General features: G+C 42.3%; 1 protein-coding gene across 2 annotated transcripts in view; it reads left to right on the top strand.

Annotated features, from left to right (window-relative positions):
* LOC115403684 (neuropilin-2-like) overlaps positions 1-19665 on the top strand; it is a 96314-nt gene that overhangs the window by 52335 nt on the left and 24314 nt on the right. For both annotated transcript variants that reach the window (XM_030112658.1, XM_030112659.1), the window contains exons 9-12: positions 3959-4134; positions 5108-5281; positions 6648-6792; positions 18743-18817. In XM_030112658.1, the coding sequence (XP_029968518.1) occupies positions 3959-4134; positions 5108-5281; positions 6648-6792; positions 18743-18817 (570 nt within the window). The remainder of the gene's footprint in view (positions 1-3958; positions 4135-5107; positions 5282-6647; positions 6793-18742; positions 18818-19665) is intronic.

Here is a 19665-nt window from a genome sequence, read left to right as displayed (position 1 = left end):
CATTTTGTGTGTGTGTGTGTGTGTGTGTGTGTGTGTGTGTGTGTGTCTAAATCTGTTTAGACACACGTTATGGGCACATGCCATCCTTCTGGGCCAAAACTAAGTCCAAGCAGGGAGAATCATTCAATTTCTAGATGGAACTCGAGGTTGAGGTTACGGGTTAGCCAGGGAGTGTCACCGAAAAGCATGAAAACACAACCTGTTTCAGCGTGTGTGCATGTGTGTGTGTGTGAGCTTGGATCTGCCGTGCTCGTGGGGACATCAGCTGGTGGCATAACGCCTCAGTGTGGACTGCTGTTACCATGTCCAGTAAAATCACATAAGGAAAAATAATTACACAGATTTCAAGCTGAAACTAAAGTAAGGGTTATTTTAAGGTGAGAGCGGCAAGAAGTTGTGGAGTTTGCTTAAAGTCTGCGGTGTAAGTCAATGCAGTGTCCCTGCAAGGCAGGGAAACATAAGATGTGCATGTCCAGCTCCGCTGTGTCATTATTAGGTTAGGGCCTCTCTCTGCTGCCACTGTAGTGGCCATTGAGAGGGACAGATATGCTCTTATCCAAGAGGGCTATTTCAGCACCCACACAAATCACAATCACACCAAAACAATATGATACTGCTTCAGTGTGTGTGTGTATGTGTGTGCTCGTATTATGGAGATATGGATGGGAATGGAGAATACATCAGGTATCTCGCCTGAGTTCTTGCCCAACATTCGCCCATTTTTTTTTTTTACCCGAACACCTGAAATTGCGTTATATATCACCCTACTGTTTCCACTACTCTCAGCACTGAGAACACATTCAACACATTTTTTGGCCGTTTCCCTGCCTATTGCCTGTCTCTGCCGCCTGTGATATCTGCCATCCATCACGGGCCGGTGGAAAACACTGACGTGATATGCAAAGCACCGCCGGTCTCCTGCCACTGTCCCTTTTGTTAACAGCGAGGACAGAGTTTGATGTTTCAGAGGTGAATGACGATAGAGTGAACTGCTCTGCAGCAGTTTCAGTAAAATACGTCTATGAACTGCAGCGAAAAACTTTCTAACCAAACATATATGCTGATAGTCATGTGGTTTTTTTTCTTTTCTTTTTTTTTTGTTGTTGTTTTTTTCTCCCCCACCAACTACATGTGAACAAACTCACACTGGAACACACTGCCAGGGGGAATGTGATAATACCCTGCACAGGGCTATAAAGGCAGACATAAAGCAGTCAGTCAGTGACATGTCATTAACTTACATCACACTTTTATGTCTCCAGCTCGACTTTTTTCTCACTATCTACCCATCTCTCTACTCCGTGCCACTGTTTTTCTCCCTTGTTTTTTTTTTTTTCTCCCTTTGTCTTTCTCTTTCCTTCGCCGACACCTTTCATTCACCCTCTCCACCTCTCGCCCCGCTCTGATTTTCTTCTCTATGTCCCTCCTCGGTAAATCATCTCTGTACATGCGCCACTCCGCCCTCCCATCACTTCTTCCTAATCACATCACAGCAGCACTTATTTTTAGCGCCTTTATTATTTGTCCCTCCAGGCCTGTGTAATGTGTGTATTTATGAAGCGAGGCGAGGTTCAGTCATGTGCGTGATTCCTTGGTAGCTCAGGTCTCACTTGTGAGACCCCTGTTATCAGGAGAAGCGCGGTGGGAGTGTGTGCTCACCTGTGAGTGGGCGAACCATCACAGGAAGTGGCTTCCAGCATGTGTGCGAGACCGTGACGGCTGTGAGCCGGTGCACGTACGGTCTGGACGGGAGCGTTCCGAGTAAGAGCTCTCACACTGGTGTATAATATCAGACCATTTCTGCTATGATCCGCAGAGATTACATTACCATCGACTCACCCACTGCACTTCTGGATTAAACAGGCGGCGCAGCAACTACCAAAATACTCGCATGCAAACAAAAGCAACATAAAACAGACGATGCAATAATGGGATTTTCTTCTGGCTAATCAGTTTTCTCGTCTGCTGCCGAGCTCAAGGGGGAGCTCATCTGTAGCTGTTGTTGTTTATTGTTGATTCATTATTTACCAAAGCGGCGCACGGCTGCAAACGTCACAGCATTAAACATTCATCTCCATGAAGACCTGAAGAATGTCACCATCAATCACCGTCACCCTTCACTGTCAGCCCGCTCGCTCTCCTTCCACTCTTTATCCTCCTCACCCTTTCTATTCACTTGCTCTCTTTTGAGTCTATCTTTCTCTTTGACCTTTTGCCTACTTCCTTATCTCCCCCTTGTCCTTTAACTCTCCTTCCTCACCTTTTGTCCTGCCACCCACTTCTTCTTCTTTCATTCTTCCGTCATTTTTTTTTTTTCACCTCATTTTCCTTTTTTTTCTTCACATCAGTTTCAACCTGCACATTTTCCAAACAGAGACGGTCACTTTTTTTGGTCCTGTCTCATGTCATTATTCATGGCAACACCATATTCTGATGCTTGTTAGCCTAAAACACATTTGTCAGTGTAACAAACAGTATCCCTTTGATCTGCATCATGCTTTCATTTAGTTCCTCCATCTGGGAGTTCTCTGGCTCAATTCCCTGTGAAGAATCCCCTTTGGATGCTTGATTATAGTTACGCATCAACTTTGCAGCAGCAGGAAGGAAAAATAATGAAATGGGTTGATGGAAAGCAGCTCAGAAGGGGCTGCGGAGCGTAACGCGCCAGTCGCCGCTTTAACTATTCGTGTCACAATCACACAGAGAATTTTGCTCCAAGATTAGATCAAACACTGACACCAAATTATCCCGGGCCTGAAAGTGGCACTTATTTATGAGGAGTTTTTATCTAGGTCGTATTGGATGCTTTCGCAGTGCTGCAACTTCACCTAGCTGGATCACGCAAGGATGACAGTTTGGACTCTTTTCACTTAAAGAGAATCAATTAGTCTGTGGGAAAAAAACATGAAAATACACGTTTATGACCTGGTATTTACAAATGTTGTCCCAAATGTGTGTCAGTGTTTTAAAGCAATAGTTTTGATTGAGTGTTTTTCAGCAATCTTCCATCACAATATCATAATTTCCATTTCAGATTTAAATATTTAACTGCTGCAGGTGATGTAATGTTTGAGGTGGAAAACCAAAAGAGATGTAATGAAGACCAAACAAGAGCAATACTTTTTACATATACATACTTCTATATTTTGTCCGCTCTTCAAATCATCACATTAGTGACAGAAACTGTTACTATCGTTCAGTTTGCATTAAGATGCCTCCTACCTGGACAAATGAGAATATGCAGACATACTAGTACTTACTACTTACTAGTAGTCGGAAAGTTGACTCAACAAGTAATGTCAAAAGTACACATTACTCCTCAGTGTGCAAAGTACTAATTACATTATAACTGCATTTATTGTATTACCAATAGCATGCTTTGATTCAAATGAGCATGATCAAAATCTACATACTAAACACCGTCTTCAACCAACTATAAAGTCTGAATGTTACACTTTGGGAAAGAAATACAGACATAAAAGAAATTTGCCTGTCACGAACTAAAGTGATTGGCAAAAATTTTAATTGAAACTTATGATTTTAAAAAGAGTGGACTTAAAGCCATGATATTGATGATCCTTACATTTGAATTAAAATACATCCTGATTAAACTGAAAGTTAAAAAAAAAATAGTGTTCAATTACATCAATGTTGTACTGTTGGTAAACTTAAAATCGCAACCTATCTAATCGACCACATTGCAGTTGATATAAGGAATAAATTGACTGACAGTTAAAATGTTCTAATGGTATTTGGATTACAAGAAAGAAAAAAATGTAAACTGCCAAACAGTTCAAGCTCTACGCCACAATGTAATTCCAGTTCTGTCCAGAGAAAGATGGCCTCCGGTGTCCTGTTGTGTGCTGATTGCGATGCCCTCGCAACATGTTCATTGTCTGAGGAAATGCACTGACTATCAGTCTGTTCTCCATCCTCTCCATCTGTGTCCCCGCCTCAGATGCTCCTTGCTCAGAGCTGCAAGGCATGTTGTCTGGCCTGCTCCCCGACTCGCAGATCTCCGCGTCCTCCATGAGGGACATCCACGGCTCCATGGGGGCCGCCAGGCTGGTGGCCAGCCGGTCGGGCTGGTTTCCCAACCCGACTCAACCCATCGCTGGAGAGGAGTGGCTTCAGGTATGTAGCGTAAACAAACCAAGTTTTTTCTACATTGAGATCAATTCTGAGGTGGATAACTGTCTGCTTCCTACCACTGATGAGACTGCAGTCAGGTTGAAATGAGCTCAATTTACAGTTTTGTTTTTGTTTTTTGTTGTTTTGACTTTGCTTTAACCAAAAGGTTTGACCAATTTTAATCCTAGCTCTCAAAAAACATTAACTATCATTTAGCATCAGCGTAAGACCAGCATGATCAACATGAAATGACCCAATTGAAACCTGGAGGATGGCACACCGAGCAAAATTTAAAGTTGTCAGATCCACAAAGTATGGACTCAGTTGCAAAGAGGGATCTGGCAGCCAAACTTAAAAAAACAAAAAAAACCAAATTTGATTAAAAAATGTATGAAGCAAAGTCATAGTTGCCAAAAAGGCTGAGGATCTGTGAACTGGATGACTCAGTGAAACCTTTAACAAAGGCACACGGCAAAGAAAAAGAAAATGTAAGAAAAAAGTGACACAGAGAACTAATGGTACATTTTTAAGTAACTTGGAGGTAGGAATAGTCCAATTTGCAGCTGGGGAATTTTAAACTATTAAATTTCTGCTGAGAAAGTGAAAGGTTTTGTCGAATCACTCAGCATGACTACAGTTTTGGTGAAAGTCATTTAAAGTATTGGCACTGCATACACTTTATTTTTTATCTTTTGCATGCTCCCATTCACAGGCTTATAGCGGCGCTCCCTGTTATCACTTCAGGGAAATAGATTTGCTGTCTGTTACGATGAAGTTTAATAACCACATCATAGTGATTGTTAGCAGCAGGAAATAAAAAGGACCAATAATGCAATATGAATATAATTAGTGTCCAACCTTATGGAAGCAAAGACCAAGAAATGTGACGACAGTCTGGCAACATTGTAGAGCAACGCTTAAATGAAATGGATCACAAACAAAAGAGTCATCTAACTTTGTGATTCCTGTGACGCAGGTGGACCTCGGTGTGCCCAAGATGGTGCGCGGCATCATTACCCAGGGCGCACGAGGGCTGGAGGGCAGCACCAGCGCCGAGAACCGAGCATTCGTCAGAAAGTACAAGCTGGCGCACAGCGTGACGGGCAAAGAGTGGACCTACATCACAGACAGCAAGACTGGATTTGCGAAGGTGCGTTCGCCTTATCTTTACCTCTGTGTGACACGAACGTGCACGCTCTCCATTCTCTGATTGCCTCTCTGTCAGTCCTCCCTCATTTGTCGTTTATTTATAGCTGTCTCTCAGCTTAGTTCCTCTTCATTCGCTCGCCGTCTCCTCCTCTGACTCTCCTCCTTCATCCCCTCGCTCATTCTTGTTATAAAAGCTGTTATTTTACCGCCTCGGCTTCCTTGGTAATAATTCAATCACCTCAATCCTCACTCTCCCTGCTTCCATCTCTCCGTCTGTCTGTGCGTTCCCCCCCCCCACCCCCCCACCCCCCGCTTTTTACTGTCTCTCATCCTCTTGTTCACTCATCCCCCCATTTGTCTCTCATGGGTGTTAATTAAAAATGTCTTTCCTGCATCACCACTCAGCACTGCTGGCAGTCTAACGCACCGCGAGACAGGCCACTTTAAACTCACTTCTCCTTCCTGAGACTATGTCTTAAAGCGCTTTAATAGCACTACTGAGCGCCCAGATTTTCTCCTGATGCTAAAACCCTGTTCCCTCTCATCTGCCTGTCTTTTTAAATGAGCGTCCTGGGAAACTCATCATACGCTCTCAAAATTCCAGAAATGTGGAAGACAGGAGGAGACAGGGTTCAGTTAATGAAACCAATAGCACCATGTTCACAGTCCACGTTTTTGAAGGGATCGTTGCGGACTAGTCACTTGTGACTTTGCGGTAAATCTTGCGAGACTGCTGCCGCCTCAGAGATTATTCAAAAATCAAAGGTTGACGCACTCCTTTTTTATTTTTTATGGCACATGTCACATGGTGCTGTGTTTGCTGTGTTATGACTTCAGAGAAATGAGTTCACTGCTTGCATGAATGAAATATAGAAAAAAGAAAATTTAAACTCTCCTGTTGTTTTTGGGGTTTCTTCATTGTTTTATTAATTTTACCCCCGGTGCCCCAATTGCCACAAAATAGTCATAACCCTGTGTATATTTTGCTACATATCACTGCCTCAGTTGCACATTTAAGCCCTTCAAATCTTGTCGTTGAGGAAACGAGCTGCCATCAGATCTATCGAACTTTGCCACATAGATTTTATCGAAGCACCTCTCTTAATAGAGGTGGGCTTGAGGGTCACATGACTCACTGGACAGGTGCTCATATGATGGCATTCAGATCAATAGCCCGGCCATTATCATTCCCTCAAGCCAGCACAATAGCCTGTTTAGATTATTCCAGTTTGACCTTTTAAGTGCACAGATGAGCTGACCTGAGGGATTTTGACAGAAAATGAAAGTCAATCATTTTTTTATCTTTGCTTTTCACAGCTCTATAAACCAAAAAAAACGCTGATTACGTCGCCGTCTCTTTCCCGCAGATTTTTGAGGGAAACAGCCACTACGACACCCCGGAGGTGCGGCGGTTCGAGGAGATAGTCGCCCAGCACATACGAGTCTTTCCGGAGCGGTGGTCTCCCGCTGGCATCGGCATGAGGATGGAGGTCCTTGGCTGCGACCTTCCAGGTAAGAAGAGCACAAAGAGACGCTCGTGTAATGGAAGGAGTCCTCGTGCAGTGTGCATGAAACACGTGTACGGATAAACCCATGACCTACGGGCTCAAACACGCGCAATCAAGACACATTATGCAACAACTGTGAAATCTTGCACACTATATCATCATCACAGTGGGATTATGATTACCTTGGCATGTATGCGCTGTATATTACATGGTCTATAAGCATAATTGCAAGCAAACATTTATTCCGTCACCTGTTGTGTCGAGCTTTGTGTCTTTGTCTCATTGCAGAGTCTGTATGTCCATATATATGTTTCTATTTGCAGAGACACGCGTTCGGCGGCTTTCTGCCGATACAATAGAGGTTAAAGTTAATCATCTTGCTCCAGTAGAAGGTTTTCCAACATGTCTGGACAGGGATTAACATGTCTAGGTCATGGGACTTTCACTAATAGTAGCCAGCTGTGTTGGTTGCACTGTCCTGCGCGTAAAGCCCGTCGTGTAGATCACATGTAGATAGCACGCACGGACCAGCTGCAGCACCATTTGTGATCAACTGAGTTACTTTTGAGGTTTCAAAAGTGTTTTTTTTCTTTATCTACGTATTTTTGGAGTTAGGAATTAGTAGGAATGGCAGTTTAAAAGGTTGGCAATACCACATAAATAGTGATGAATGGAGACCATTAGTCTGTAGGTTACTTTACTGAGCTGTGTGACACCATTTATTATAATATGCTGAAGTGTTGTATGGGCCTTGTTAGCTGTGCTAGGCAATTTCTTCTCCTCTGCCCAATAACTTCAGAAATAAAGCAGGCAATTTTACAAATCCTGGCACATGACTTAAACCAGGCAATAATAAAAATAATGATAATAATGTTATGCATTCCGTCGCCACCATGTGAAGTAGAGGCAGTAAATACCTCGCCACTGAAATTTAAACGGTTTTCCAAATAGCCATTGCTGTGTGTTTTACAATAATCCCAGCTCAAATGTAGACATCATATTGTTGTCATAATAACATAGAAAAGTGCTTTTTTTTTTTTTTCCTTAAACAACGGGGTCCTTGGTTGCAGATGGTGTTTTTATGGCCAGCCTGCGCCCGCTCCTTCATGTGCCATCGGATCTTTCTACTCTAGTTGTGCTGTGACATGTGACAGGTGAAGATGAGAACAGGAAACGACACGTACCTGTTCCCCAGCGGACATGAAGTAGGCTGCTGGTTATGGCTGATGGCCTCAGTACTGTATTTCTCCGTGCTTATGTGTGTGTGAGTGGAGGAGAGAGAGAGAGAGAGAGAGAGAGAGAGAGACTGTGAAAGCCCAGAGGAAGCACAATATCCCAGATGTGTCAGGCATAACCAGGAGGCTGCTGCTGATGGGCACAGAAGGGCCAGCCTTGACTGTTTCTAACACGTTACTGTGGAGAGATTAGAGAGAAAAAACAAGCACAGCACAGACAGCAGAGAGAGGCTGCTTCTCATGAAAAAAATTCAGCATTTCTTTATACAGATATTTTCAATCATAAAGGAAAATGGTTTATATATGAAAAACAAAAGTAAAATAAAAATAATATTATAAGTACAAGGGCCAATGATGTCAAAGCTGGTAAACATTTATTTACAAGTATACACACCCTTTGAGAGGTATCATCTGATTTTAACAGGGGTCTCAATCTAATGCAAAGTGACAACAGAAGTTAAATTGATATTCTAAGAGACCTAAAACAAAAACATTGCGGCATCACTGTGGTCAAAGTGGAATCAACAGTAAGTACAAAGAGTGAGATAACAACAGCCTGTCACATGGTAGGAAGAACAAACATACCTAAACATACTGAATGATGAAGATAATCTAATGTTGACCATGAATGCTTGCTTAATATCTACTGTCTTCATATGGGGAAACTTTAGTTTGAAGTTCAACAGAATTGCTTTAATTGCATTATATACACTTTAAAATTAGGTGAAGTTTTGTGTGTTAGGCTGATCATTTAAATGCATTAAATTATCATGATTAATTACTGGATAATCAAAAAAAAAAACTCAGTTTTTTAAAAACTGTCTTCTGTTAATTTTGACTTTGACACCATCATCAGTGTAGTTATAAAATAAGAGGGAAAGTTGGTTGCCAAGTTGACACTTGATCGAGTGAGATCCCAGGAAGACACGTTTACTTTGGGTTCTGCTGATTGCGGCCGATGATGATCTTAAAAACAGTTCCTTCACACTGTGGTTGCGCCCTTCAGATCCTTTAGAATAATATAATGATGATTTGGTCAAATAGTTATTTGTCAGGAAAAGCTGAAAATGGAGGAAAGTAATTGTTTTGCTTGTGCCACAGAAGAACAGAACCGCTGTATTATTCATGCAATTAAAAGCATTTACCTCTGTCTACATCTATTTAACAGCTTTTCTCATTAAACCCTGTGGTTTCAAACGAAACATTAATTTAACTGCTCTCCCGGTTAACTGAATCCTTAATGAGAGGACATAAAGATGGCATGCTTAAAGTTTTGTTGCACCCCGCCCCAGTGGAAACTTGCTCTTTTCATTTAGCCGTTCAGGTGCCGAGCAGCAAGCACAACGCTAAATGTGTACATCTTCACATCTGGCTGACTCCGGCTCTGTTATTTGGCTTCATTCTGTGCGCACACGGGTGTTTTGTGATTGCGTCTAATAACATCATGCACGGCGTATCTGCAGCCATCATCTCTGCGATCGTAGCACAGATCAACATCTTGGTTTTTAGCAGTTTCCCCCCCCGATCGTCTGGTGGTCTGCCCGTCTGTGTCTGCGCGCCAGATGTTTGCCTTCTGGATGTAATCCGTGCATTAAACATGATAGCAGTTCATTCCCACTTCACATGAACACCGCAGCAACCGCCCCTGCTGCTACCATCCTAAATGCGACGCACAGCCGAGCACCCAGTTAAGTCTGCGCCGAGCGGCTGAGAGCAAATAAATTCCGTTAAATTTCACTTTGTCTGGTTTTTAATTGTTTCCATGCTAAGTGATGTGAGGATAATAATGCTGAAAAACGCATGATCTCACCACTTATGCAGTCACAACCGTTTCGCCAGCGCTGTAAATGAAAACAACGGGGGGACGAAAAAAACCCGAAAAACATCCCACTGAAGACAAAGAACATGTTGTGCTATTTGTTTGTGTGTGTTTGTTCCAGCAGTTGTGTTGAGTTGTAAAGGAAGATAAAATATTCAAGAGTGTTTCAGCTCCAGTCCACTGAACACAGCTGTTTACACATAAGTCACAGGCACACAAAATGCACCAGTTTCAACTCTGGTGGACCACTCTGACACACACAAATACACACACACACAGTGGAAGGGATATATAGAATAAAACATGAAAAGAGAATACCTTTTATCCCTATTCAGATTAAATACAATCAAGTCATTTTTATTCCTTTTATCTGATGTGTGCAACAAACCTTGCTCAGAATCAATTTTTCATTCTATCATGCATGGCATTCATGAGGCAGCTAATATTAAAAGGGCATCTTTACTTTCATTTAAATTTGATTTATGGGAGTCTCCCGACACAACACAGGCTATATGTAGATGGGAAAAAATGGTAGTTCCAGCTACAGTCGGCTCCTTTTTTCTCCCCACAGCACCATTTAAGAAATGAAGCCATGCACTGATAGGGTCATGAATAAATAAGAAGAGACATTAGGAGTGTATGCGGCTTAATCACACGCATGCACACCTTTAGTAGTATATGCAGAAAGCCAAACAGCCATTTTATTGTTTCCTGAAAATGGATTTCTGCTGGTGATTTCAGGGGTCATGCTGAGGTCAGATGTTTCATTAGGTACATACAGGTTCTGATATGGAATGAACTTTTCTTCCGGTTAACGTATCACTCATTCGACTGAATTATTTCATCTTGGGGCAGTTCAATCTTTTTCCCTCTCCTAGTGATTAAATCTACTTCCTCAAGCTTCACCAGTAGGCCAAGCATGTCAAATGATTGTATTTTAAAATCTAAGGTAAGGAGTGCTCCCATACTGCACAACACTGCCCCCACAGGCCAGCAGTGGCATTGCCGCTTATCGACCCGAAACATCCCGAGAAATGCACCAAATTATACATGTAACGAACACAAACGACCAAAAGAGCCTGTAGACCCACAAACAACAAGAAGTTATATTGTTAACATCTGTTGATATTCAAAAGCAATATATGAGGATGTCCATAGGTTTTTACCAGTAAAGTGCATTTCAGTGGGATGGTCATATGAAGCCCTGCAACATGTTAAACTCATTGTTTTATCTACCAGTTTGTTCACAATAAATTAACTTAGAAAATATGTTTTGACAAAACAAATATTAGTTTTTACTGTCACTCATTGATTCTCTATGAAGGATACATCCCCCTGTGTGTGCCACTGTTAGGAGTTCACAGAAAAATGTGCAAGTGTCTTGAGCGCTGCATGAAACTGATGTGCCCACTATATGTGTGTAACAAATGTTCTGTTTATTTTGTTGGGAGAAGGAAAACAATATGATATGATGTCAGTCACAAACCTCATATCCTCTAATCATCAGCTTTGGTAAACTCACAAAGAAATTGCTTTTCCATTACTACCTCTGTATTGTTTTCATATTTTTCAATGAACCTCGCTGACCTGGCCTCAGGGCTGTAAAACAATTTCCTCATGAGAGAGACAATCTCAGCACTCTATTGCAATAAAAATGGAAAAAAGAAAGGAAAAAAATCCAAAATTACACATCGGGGGTTCTTACAGGGCACAACTGTAATGTAGTTTAGCATCTCATTACTGTGTCGAACCTTCGGTGAGAACACACAGAAACAAAGACCTGACTGTTATTGCGGGACTCATTCTAATCATTCACGCTAGCTATGAAGGCAACATGTAATTTAGGTCTTATAACCCCAACTATTGGATGTGAACTGAAAGCTTACAAAGCTGCCAGTTTTGTCCGTGTTTGAAATGACTGAGCGATCAGAACATCTGCGGCTCTCTCATCTCTTTCAGTCCACACCTAGTCATTGGCAGGCTGACAGACACATACTGTATCCACACACACATACACACATATACCACCTGTTTGGCTTCAAAATGAGAGTTAGTGTAAATACACGTTTAGTTTCTCATCAGTACAACAATGTTACGGGTGGGGTTCCCGGTGATAATCACAAAGAGGCACACGCAAGTGCAGACGGGGAGCGACAGCGGCTTTTGTGTCCGGTCAAAGTACAGCTGAAGACGGCTTTGTCTTCAGGTTTTTTTTGCAGCTGCGGCTTTTGACATCACGGAAATCCAAAAAAAAAAAAAACGTGCCATGCACGTTGTGACAGAAATTATACTTCTCAGTTCTGTGGTCCAACAAAAGCACCATGATTACCCCGATGATAGGCACGTAGCTGGTTCCTGGTCCATTTCACTCGAAAATCTGCACGACGAGCAAATGAGAGGGATGAAGAGACGTTTGAGTTTTAATTTGAAGAGGAAAGCTCCAATAAGTGCAAAATACTCTGTGTGCTGTAAATGAAAACTAGTTTAAAATCCATTATGTAAGTCATGGGAAAACACTTTTTGTGAAGACGCATTACCTCTGTGATATAACTCTATTTACCCGGTTACAGAAAGTCTGTGGCTGCTCAGCATTTCATAACAAAGTCAATTAGATGTTGTGAGTTGTGTTTATGCATGAGAAAACAAACCTTCACTTTAATTGTATCCTCATAACAGTGCAACTACTTCAGTTAGTACTTAATTACAGCAATGTCAACATGGATTCTTGTCATTTGTGACTGTGAGTCCTGCGTTTCACCACAATTTGAGTTGATGGCAGATTAATACTGCAATGAAAAGAAGGAAGCGTTGATATAAAATGTGGCTAATCAACATTGCATTAAGTTTGTTGAATAGAACAAAAGACAAGGAGACAATTGCTTCTTAACCCAATGAAGATTATAGTAAACACACATATTACTGCTAACTTTTAACCTCATTTTTCAAACGTTCACATCATTGCTGTCCTCCACAGCACACCCAGGATTTCGAGCATCCTAGCCAAAAGGCCGACCCCAAGTCCAGTAAATCTACACAAAAAAAGCCTCAACTACTGTCCGTCAAGGCGTCTATGAACAGAACTGACAGCTGCCTCTGTAACAAATCTCAGGGATTTCATTTTAATACCAATGTTGTTGGCAAAGCACCGCAGAGTTACTTCTAAATGTAGGAAACACTAATGCACCTTGACATGACATCGGGTTTATAATTGATACAGTTTTGCAATGCGAATTTGCCAAAAAATGACCCACACACACACACACACACACACACACACACACACACACACACACACACACACACACAAAGGGGTACTGTGGAGGGAAAGCTGCTCGGATCCTTCTCTAGAACATTCAAGCAATGCAGCGAGTCTCCAGCCAATCGCAGGGTTTAGCCAAGGGTGTGTTACTCCTGTGTGTGTTTGTGTTTGTGTCTGTTTGTGAGTGTCAGGTCCAGCACTGCTGATTGCTTTCACATGTGAGCCGTGGCTTCAGTTCAATATTTTTCATGTGATCGGTGGGATGTGTCCTCGGTTACTCCCACTCATCTGTCTGTCCTCTGCTCCTCCTCCTTCCTCCTGTCTGCCTTTTCTTCTGTTGTCACTGCTGAAATCAGAATAAAAGATAATATTTTTTTTAAACATATTATTGTTAACATTTGCCAAGATTAATAAGAAAAAATGAAAAAAGCATAACTCGTGTGGTGGTAGATCAATACTGAAACCTGATAAATCTTGTGTCTTGTGCTAAATTTTTGCTCAAACAATTACAAGAGTCAATGTTTGCAAGGTAAAAATGTATACCAGGAGAAGTTATAGCTTTTTAAGCTTTCTATGGCATCGTTTACTTCCACATGGTTATGGTTAAATTCCCTCTCTCTTCCTGTCATTTGAACTAGCAGGCAGGATCATGTTGACTGTTGGTGCTCGTTTCTTGGTTTGTTTCTGAAAATCCCTGTCAAAATGTTAAGCATGGACGTCATTTTAGTTTTTCTGTTGTTTTGATTTATGTCTTTCATCCATCTATTTTTTTTGGCGAGTGCAGCGTACTAGCTCATCCCACAATTCAACGCTCCTTCAAATCAGTGCTATTTTTACAGGTTTGATTTAAATCTGAAGAGCAAGAAAATTCTTTCGAGCTTTGCACCGGTTTAAACCTCTATTATAAGTTAAAACTTTTATGTTTTTCCTCATAATCTGTGAAGTTTAATTGCCACCGCAGTGTCGAAGAAGAGTCTGTGTCAGCGATGAAACACACTCTGCAAACCCAACGTGATCAAAAAGTATTGATTTGGTCTGGGGAGCAGTTAGAACCATATCCTCGTTAACGCAGAACTAGAAGTCTGACCTTCTCTCCTCCACAGATCTTAATGGCATACTTATCTTAATGGTTTTTTGCCACTCTTAAAACTCATTTCCTTTGTAGCTGACTTTGGTTCGGTGATGGGACTTAGCCATTCATCGCCGGCAGCTTCTTTTTTATCATCTCAGTTGTTGTCGTACTTAGCTTGACACTTAAGGCTACAATTACACTCGCATACCTTGTGGTGCTGTGTTGCACAATGGGCTAATGAGCAATTCACTGTCAGTGGTTTCCTGACATAAAGAGCATCTCAGCTGTGCAGCTCTTGGCTCTGCCTTTCAGCCACACTTTAAGTTCCATTATTGGTGGCTTTTCAGTCACTGACGTGTTCTCTTTCTTATTATTTTATTTTCCTTACTGTGAGAAAGAAACTCTCCTTGCCTGTTTACTTGATATTAAAACTCGGCATTCCTCTTGTCATAAAAGTAGATATTATTAGAAGCTTGCAGTACAATGAACTAATTAGGCATTTACTCTGAAAATAATTCCCCCCGTAAAGAACGCATTTTTTTCCAACTACCCATTTACTAAAGAAGGAGCTGTGATTAGTTGAGCTAGCACTCAACACATCAAACCTGCACATTTCTGGTTTTAAGAGCAGTTTTCTGATTTGCCATTTAGATTTCTGGCATCATTTCTTACCCCAGAGCGCTGAAATTTCCCACCATTGATTCTCCTTTTAAGCCACACTTTACAACATGTTGCGGCCCTTTTCCCGGTTCTGCCACGTCTGAAAAGTCGCCAAGTTTCCAGGTTTTCTGTCACTGAGCTCTCGTCTGCTCGCAAATGCAGCCTGAGCTCTGCACATAATCGTGTTCCTGAGGCTGAATGGAAGTCATCTGCAGCACATTGAGAGCAGGTGTAGCTTGCAAAACTTTACTGTCAGGAGTCATTAATGTGTCAGATTTATGCTTTTTTTTAAGTTTTGCGTGTAGATCAGCGGCGTTGAGCCTTTGTAGTTGTTCAATCTGAACTCTGCCCAGTAGTTTGCAGCTGCTAAACGCCTCAGTTCATTATTGTATTCATACAAAGGCCTAAGCAAATTGCACAAATTACTAACTTCTATGGTTGTCTGCAGAAATGTTAAGATTTTTCAAAGGTTTTGAATATTTTTAACATTGCATTTTTGACTCTTTTGTTAATGGACAGAATATGGATAGAATAATAGAAGGAAGATTAGCCGACTTCGCTGGAGCTCACTGGTGGTGTAACTCATCACAGGATGTCTCTGTTAGGGAGGCCATGCCTTTCCGTCTGCCAGTCAATCAGTCATTTACAAAGGAAATCCCCTCACGCACGCACACACACACACACACACACACACACACACACACACACACACACACACACACACACACACACATATGCACCATGTCACCGATAATTGAGCAGCGACAACATTCTCTCTCTTTCTCTCTCTCTCTCTCTCTCTCCCTCCCAGACGCACACGCTCGCCATACTGTGTCAGTAGTCATTATTTAGGCTGACAGAGGTAGATTTATACCCAGAGCTCTTTCCATAATTGAACAGTTTTCGTCTCTCTGTTTCCGCTTCACTCTGCTCAGTCAGCAGCTTTACAATGAGCCCTTGGGCCTACGACACCTTCTGTTTCTCAGCTTGAGGAGTGTGTGTCTGTGTGTGTGCGTGCGTGCGTGTGTGTAAGATAGAATCAGGGAGTTGCTGCTTGCTTGGTTCCAAGTTGACCCATCTGCAAAATATAGATGGAAAGATAGCTTTTCTTTTTTTCTCTCTCTCTCTCTTTTGGGTCTCTGGTTTGGATCCTCATGTTAAAAAGCTGACTGAGACCTCTTCCTCAGTATTCCCACACAGGTGATTAAAGACTCTGCTGCCTTGTTTTGTATCACAGTGTGCGTTAGTACAGCAAGAATCAGAAACCCTTTTGCAGCAGCAGGTATCTTTTTTAATTTGTTATGCTGTGGTAATTCGCCTGGGGATCCTTTTTTTTTCTTAGCTTATCATATTCATAGTTAACCTTAACTACACTTACCAGGAGCAGTGGGCTTCTTCCTCTAGGCCTCCACTGCTCTTTTAAATTAATAAGCAAATTATAATTAAGTTACTTGTTTGATTTATTTTAGTGACCTTTACTGTTGCTACCTGTCGAGGATCCTGATGGATGAAGAGGAAGGGGGTGATGGATGATAAAAGATGGAGGAAGTAAAAAGAAATGAGTGGCCAGACTGGAATATACTGAACCGGAGAGGTGGAGATGAGCTGGACGTGGAAACAGGAGGCCGGCAGAAGCTGTGTGTGGTCACTAATTAGGGAAATGGCTGTGTGAGGTGGAAAGGGTTATGTTTCCTTCTCTATCCTTCTCCCTCTCATCTCCACCGCTCCCTCGCTCCCCTCCATACAGGGGGCTAATTACAGTGGTAAAGGGCACCAAATTAAAACAGCTTAATGTCAACAGCTGGGAACCACTTATCCAATGTTAATATCTCACTCTGCGTGCGTGCGTGTGTGTCTGCGCGCACGCCTGTGTTTGGGCTTACATAATAATCCTGCATACTTTCGCTGTGAGTAGTTTGTGTAAACAACTCAATAATGTTATGCACATTCACAATACGCGTTAGAGGGGAGCGGGGGAGTCCCGGCACCGAGCCCGGCTCAAAGCTATTCGCAAAGGTAGCAAAAGGCTAACAGTCCACTCCGAATAAGACGCACATGGAGAGGGGGGAATCGCCATGCAAGTCATGGGAAGATCTAGAGCCAGCGTGCAGGCCGTAAATCACAGGAGGCTCGGGTTTACTGAGCCGGTGGTTAAAATCTCCATAAAATAACACTATAGACGGCGTCTCGACGCAAAGGGAAGCACGGAGAAGGTTGAGGAGCGCGGCGGATCTTTGGGAAATAAAGAACAAACGCGAGAAACACGATCCCAACAAAGCGAGAGAAGTAGGTGCGGGGTAGGCAAATGCAGGATGGCGAGTGGAAATCAAAACACACCTCAGGGACAGATGACAGAAAGGGCGAGAGAAAGAGTTATGACGAAGAAAATTGTCGTTGCGGTGAAACAGAAACAACACTAGATAGGATTTCACTTCTGTGCCGGAGAGACGGAGGAAAAAAAAGAGGCAAGATTGACTTTGGTTGTGTGTGTGTGCATATGTGTGCTTGTGTTTTCTATGTATATAGAAAGTTCTTGTGGTTTTGCAAAACAGAGCTGAATCTGCTCAGATTCATTGTGACAAATGACAGATAGAAAGATAGCTGAGAGGGAGGAGTGCTGAGCAGAAGGAAAAGACAAGCAAATGACCATAAAATGAGTGAGAGGGGGAAAGAAGTAGCTTCTGAGAGTAATTTGGAGAGAGGTCTGTGGTGGTAGGCCTGTGCCACGCAGGCCGGGCAATCTTCTGTTCCCTTACGTCAACATGGGGACACACGCACTAGCGTGTGTGTGTGTGAGAGGGAGAGTGATCTGGTGGGAACTTCAGGGCCATTTAAGGAATCCTCAAACAGTAAAAACGTGCTTATTAAGATCAGAAGGTCCTGAGGTTACGTCCTCCACTGCTGACGTGTTCGGGCGTGCGTGCTTGTCTGTGTTTATTTGATCTATCTCACACTGGTTGCTTGCTGCTGTGCTCCAAGGTCAGCTTCAGTGGAGCATCTATCATCATAGCGGCGTGTATGTGTGCACGTGCGTGTGCACATGCACACACAACCCAATTTGCAGTAGCTAAATTGAGAGGTGTACCGCATTCGTCTCCCTCAGTCTCTGCTCTGCATCATGACAAACATCAGCCTTTATAGTCACGGAAAATTGCAGTGAAGACGTGTGCAAACACTATTAGTTACTGTAATTTATAAATCTGGGATTTGAGCAAACATTTTACCACAAACACATTCAGTCAGTCGCTTCTCATTTTCTTTCTGGGAGGGCAACACTGACATGACTTTTTACCATCTGAGGGCTTCATCAGTGCTAACTGGCTAATTTAGAAGTCCAACATTGTAGAATGGTGAATTCCTTGAGGGCTTCTTTTGCTATGCTTAGCATCTATGTTTGCTGCAGACCCCTCCAGTCAGATGAGTCATCCAGGTCACCTGGTTTCTATCAATGTGTTGAGTTGTCTTGGAAGGGACAATGAACTGCATTGTTGGCAGGAATGTGGGACAAGAGCCGACCTGACCATTCTTCAATATAACCTGTGTCTGCACACTGTTTGGACTATGGGTTGCATTTGCATACGTTGGAATTAATCAAAATTAAGATTATTTAGTCTAAGATGACTAAGGTGTTTGTTCTGAACTGCATCATGATGTGCTGTTTTTATTATTTAACAACCATCACAACTTGACATAAGTACAGCAAATAATGCACCTTTTATCATTTAAAATCATTTTTGAATATCGTGTATGAAAGCCAGTACCTTCGTTTTCATACAAAATGTGTACTGTGTAGCATCTGTTGACTCCACCCTCACGCTCATCAATCGATGCCAGATTTTGAACAGAATGTGGTTTTTTTTATTATTATTATTCTTTTCCAACCGTTTTCTGTATTTTTTCTGTTGACAGAAACCACCACCATACCCGACACTGCGACGCCCACCTCGCCAAGGGTAGAGCAGACAACTCCTGCACTGAGACCCGGTAAACACGCACACACACAAACACACACACACACACACACACACACACACACACACACACACACACACACACACACACACACACACACACACACACACACACACACTTTACTCAAGCACTCTTACCCGTCTCGTCTCCACTCTAGTATTAGTATATGCAGATTTCTTTCCAAAACATTCACAAAGACACACACACACACACACGTGCATTTATTTCTGCCTGTTTTTCATCTACACACGCTCACATACACACACACACACACACACACACACTGGCACTCTTAAGGTCAAACTCATGATGACACTGTGCACCACAGGGCCTCTGGGCTTTGAAGTCTGTTAGATTGAAGAGTCCCACAGGAAGCTCTGTTTGAGTGAATATAAGCTCTCACAGCCGGAGGATCTCGATTCTACACACACACACACAACCACACACACACACACACACACACGCACACACACACACACATGATTTCACAGCTACAGGTCAGCAACAATCAGGCAAGTGGCCTCACTGGAGTTGGTGCATAGTTTAATTTAAGCAGGTCTCTCCCTCTCTCTCTCCCTCTCTCTCTCTCTTTTATTACAGTATAACTGAACGCAATAGCTAACTACAGAATCACTTCATCATCTTATTTCCAACCTACTTTCATTTAGACTCTCTTTATTCTTTTATGTCCTTCCCAGATATTTTTTCTCTGACTCACCCATTGTTTTTCTGTTTCCTCTTTGTCCGTTTCCTCTGTCGTCTTGTGGTCTGCGTGCTTCTGAAAATGTCTCTCCGTGTCTTTTACTTATTATTAAGTTGTTTTCTCTTCAACTTTTCGAGACGTCATATTACACGAGCAC

The sequence above is a fragment of the Salarias fasciatus genome, chromosome 16 (genome assembly GCF_902148845.1).
Source record: "Salarias fasciatus chromosome 16, fSalaFa1.1, whole genome shotgun sequence".
In the NCBI taxonomy this organism is placed as follows: Eukaryota; Metazoa; Chordata; class Actinopteri; order Blenniiformes; family Blenniidae; genus Salarias; species Salarias fasciatus.
Note: the sequence above shows the minus strand (reverse complement) of the source record. Positions and strands in the feature narration are given on the sequence as shown.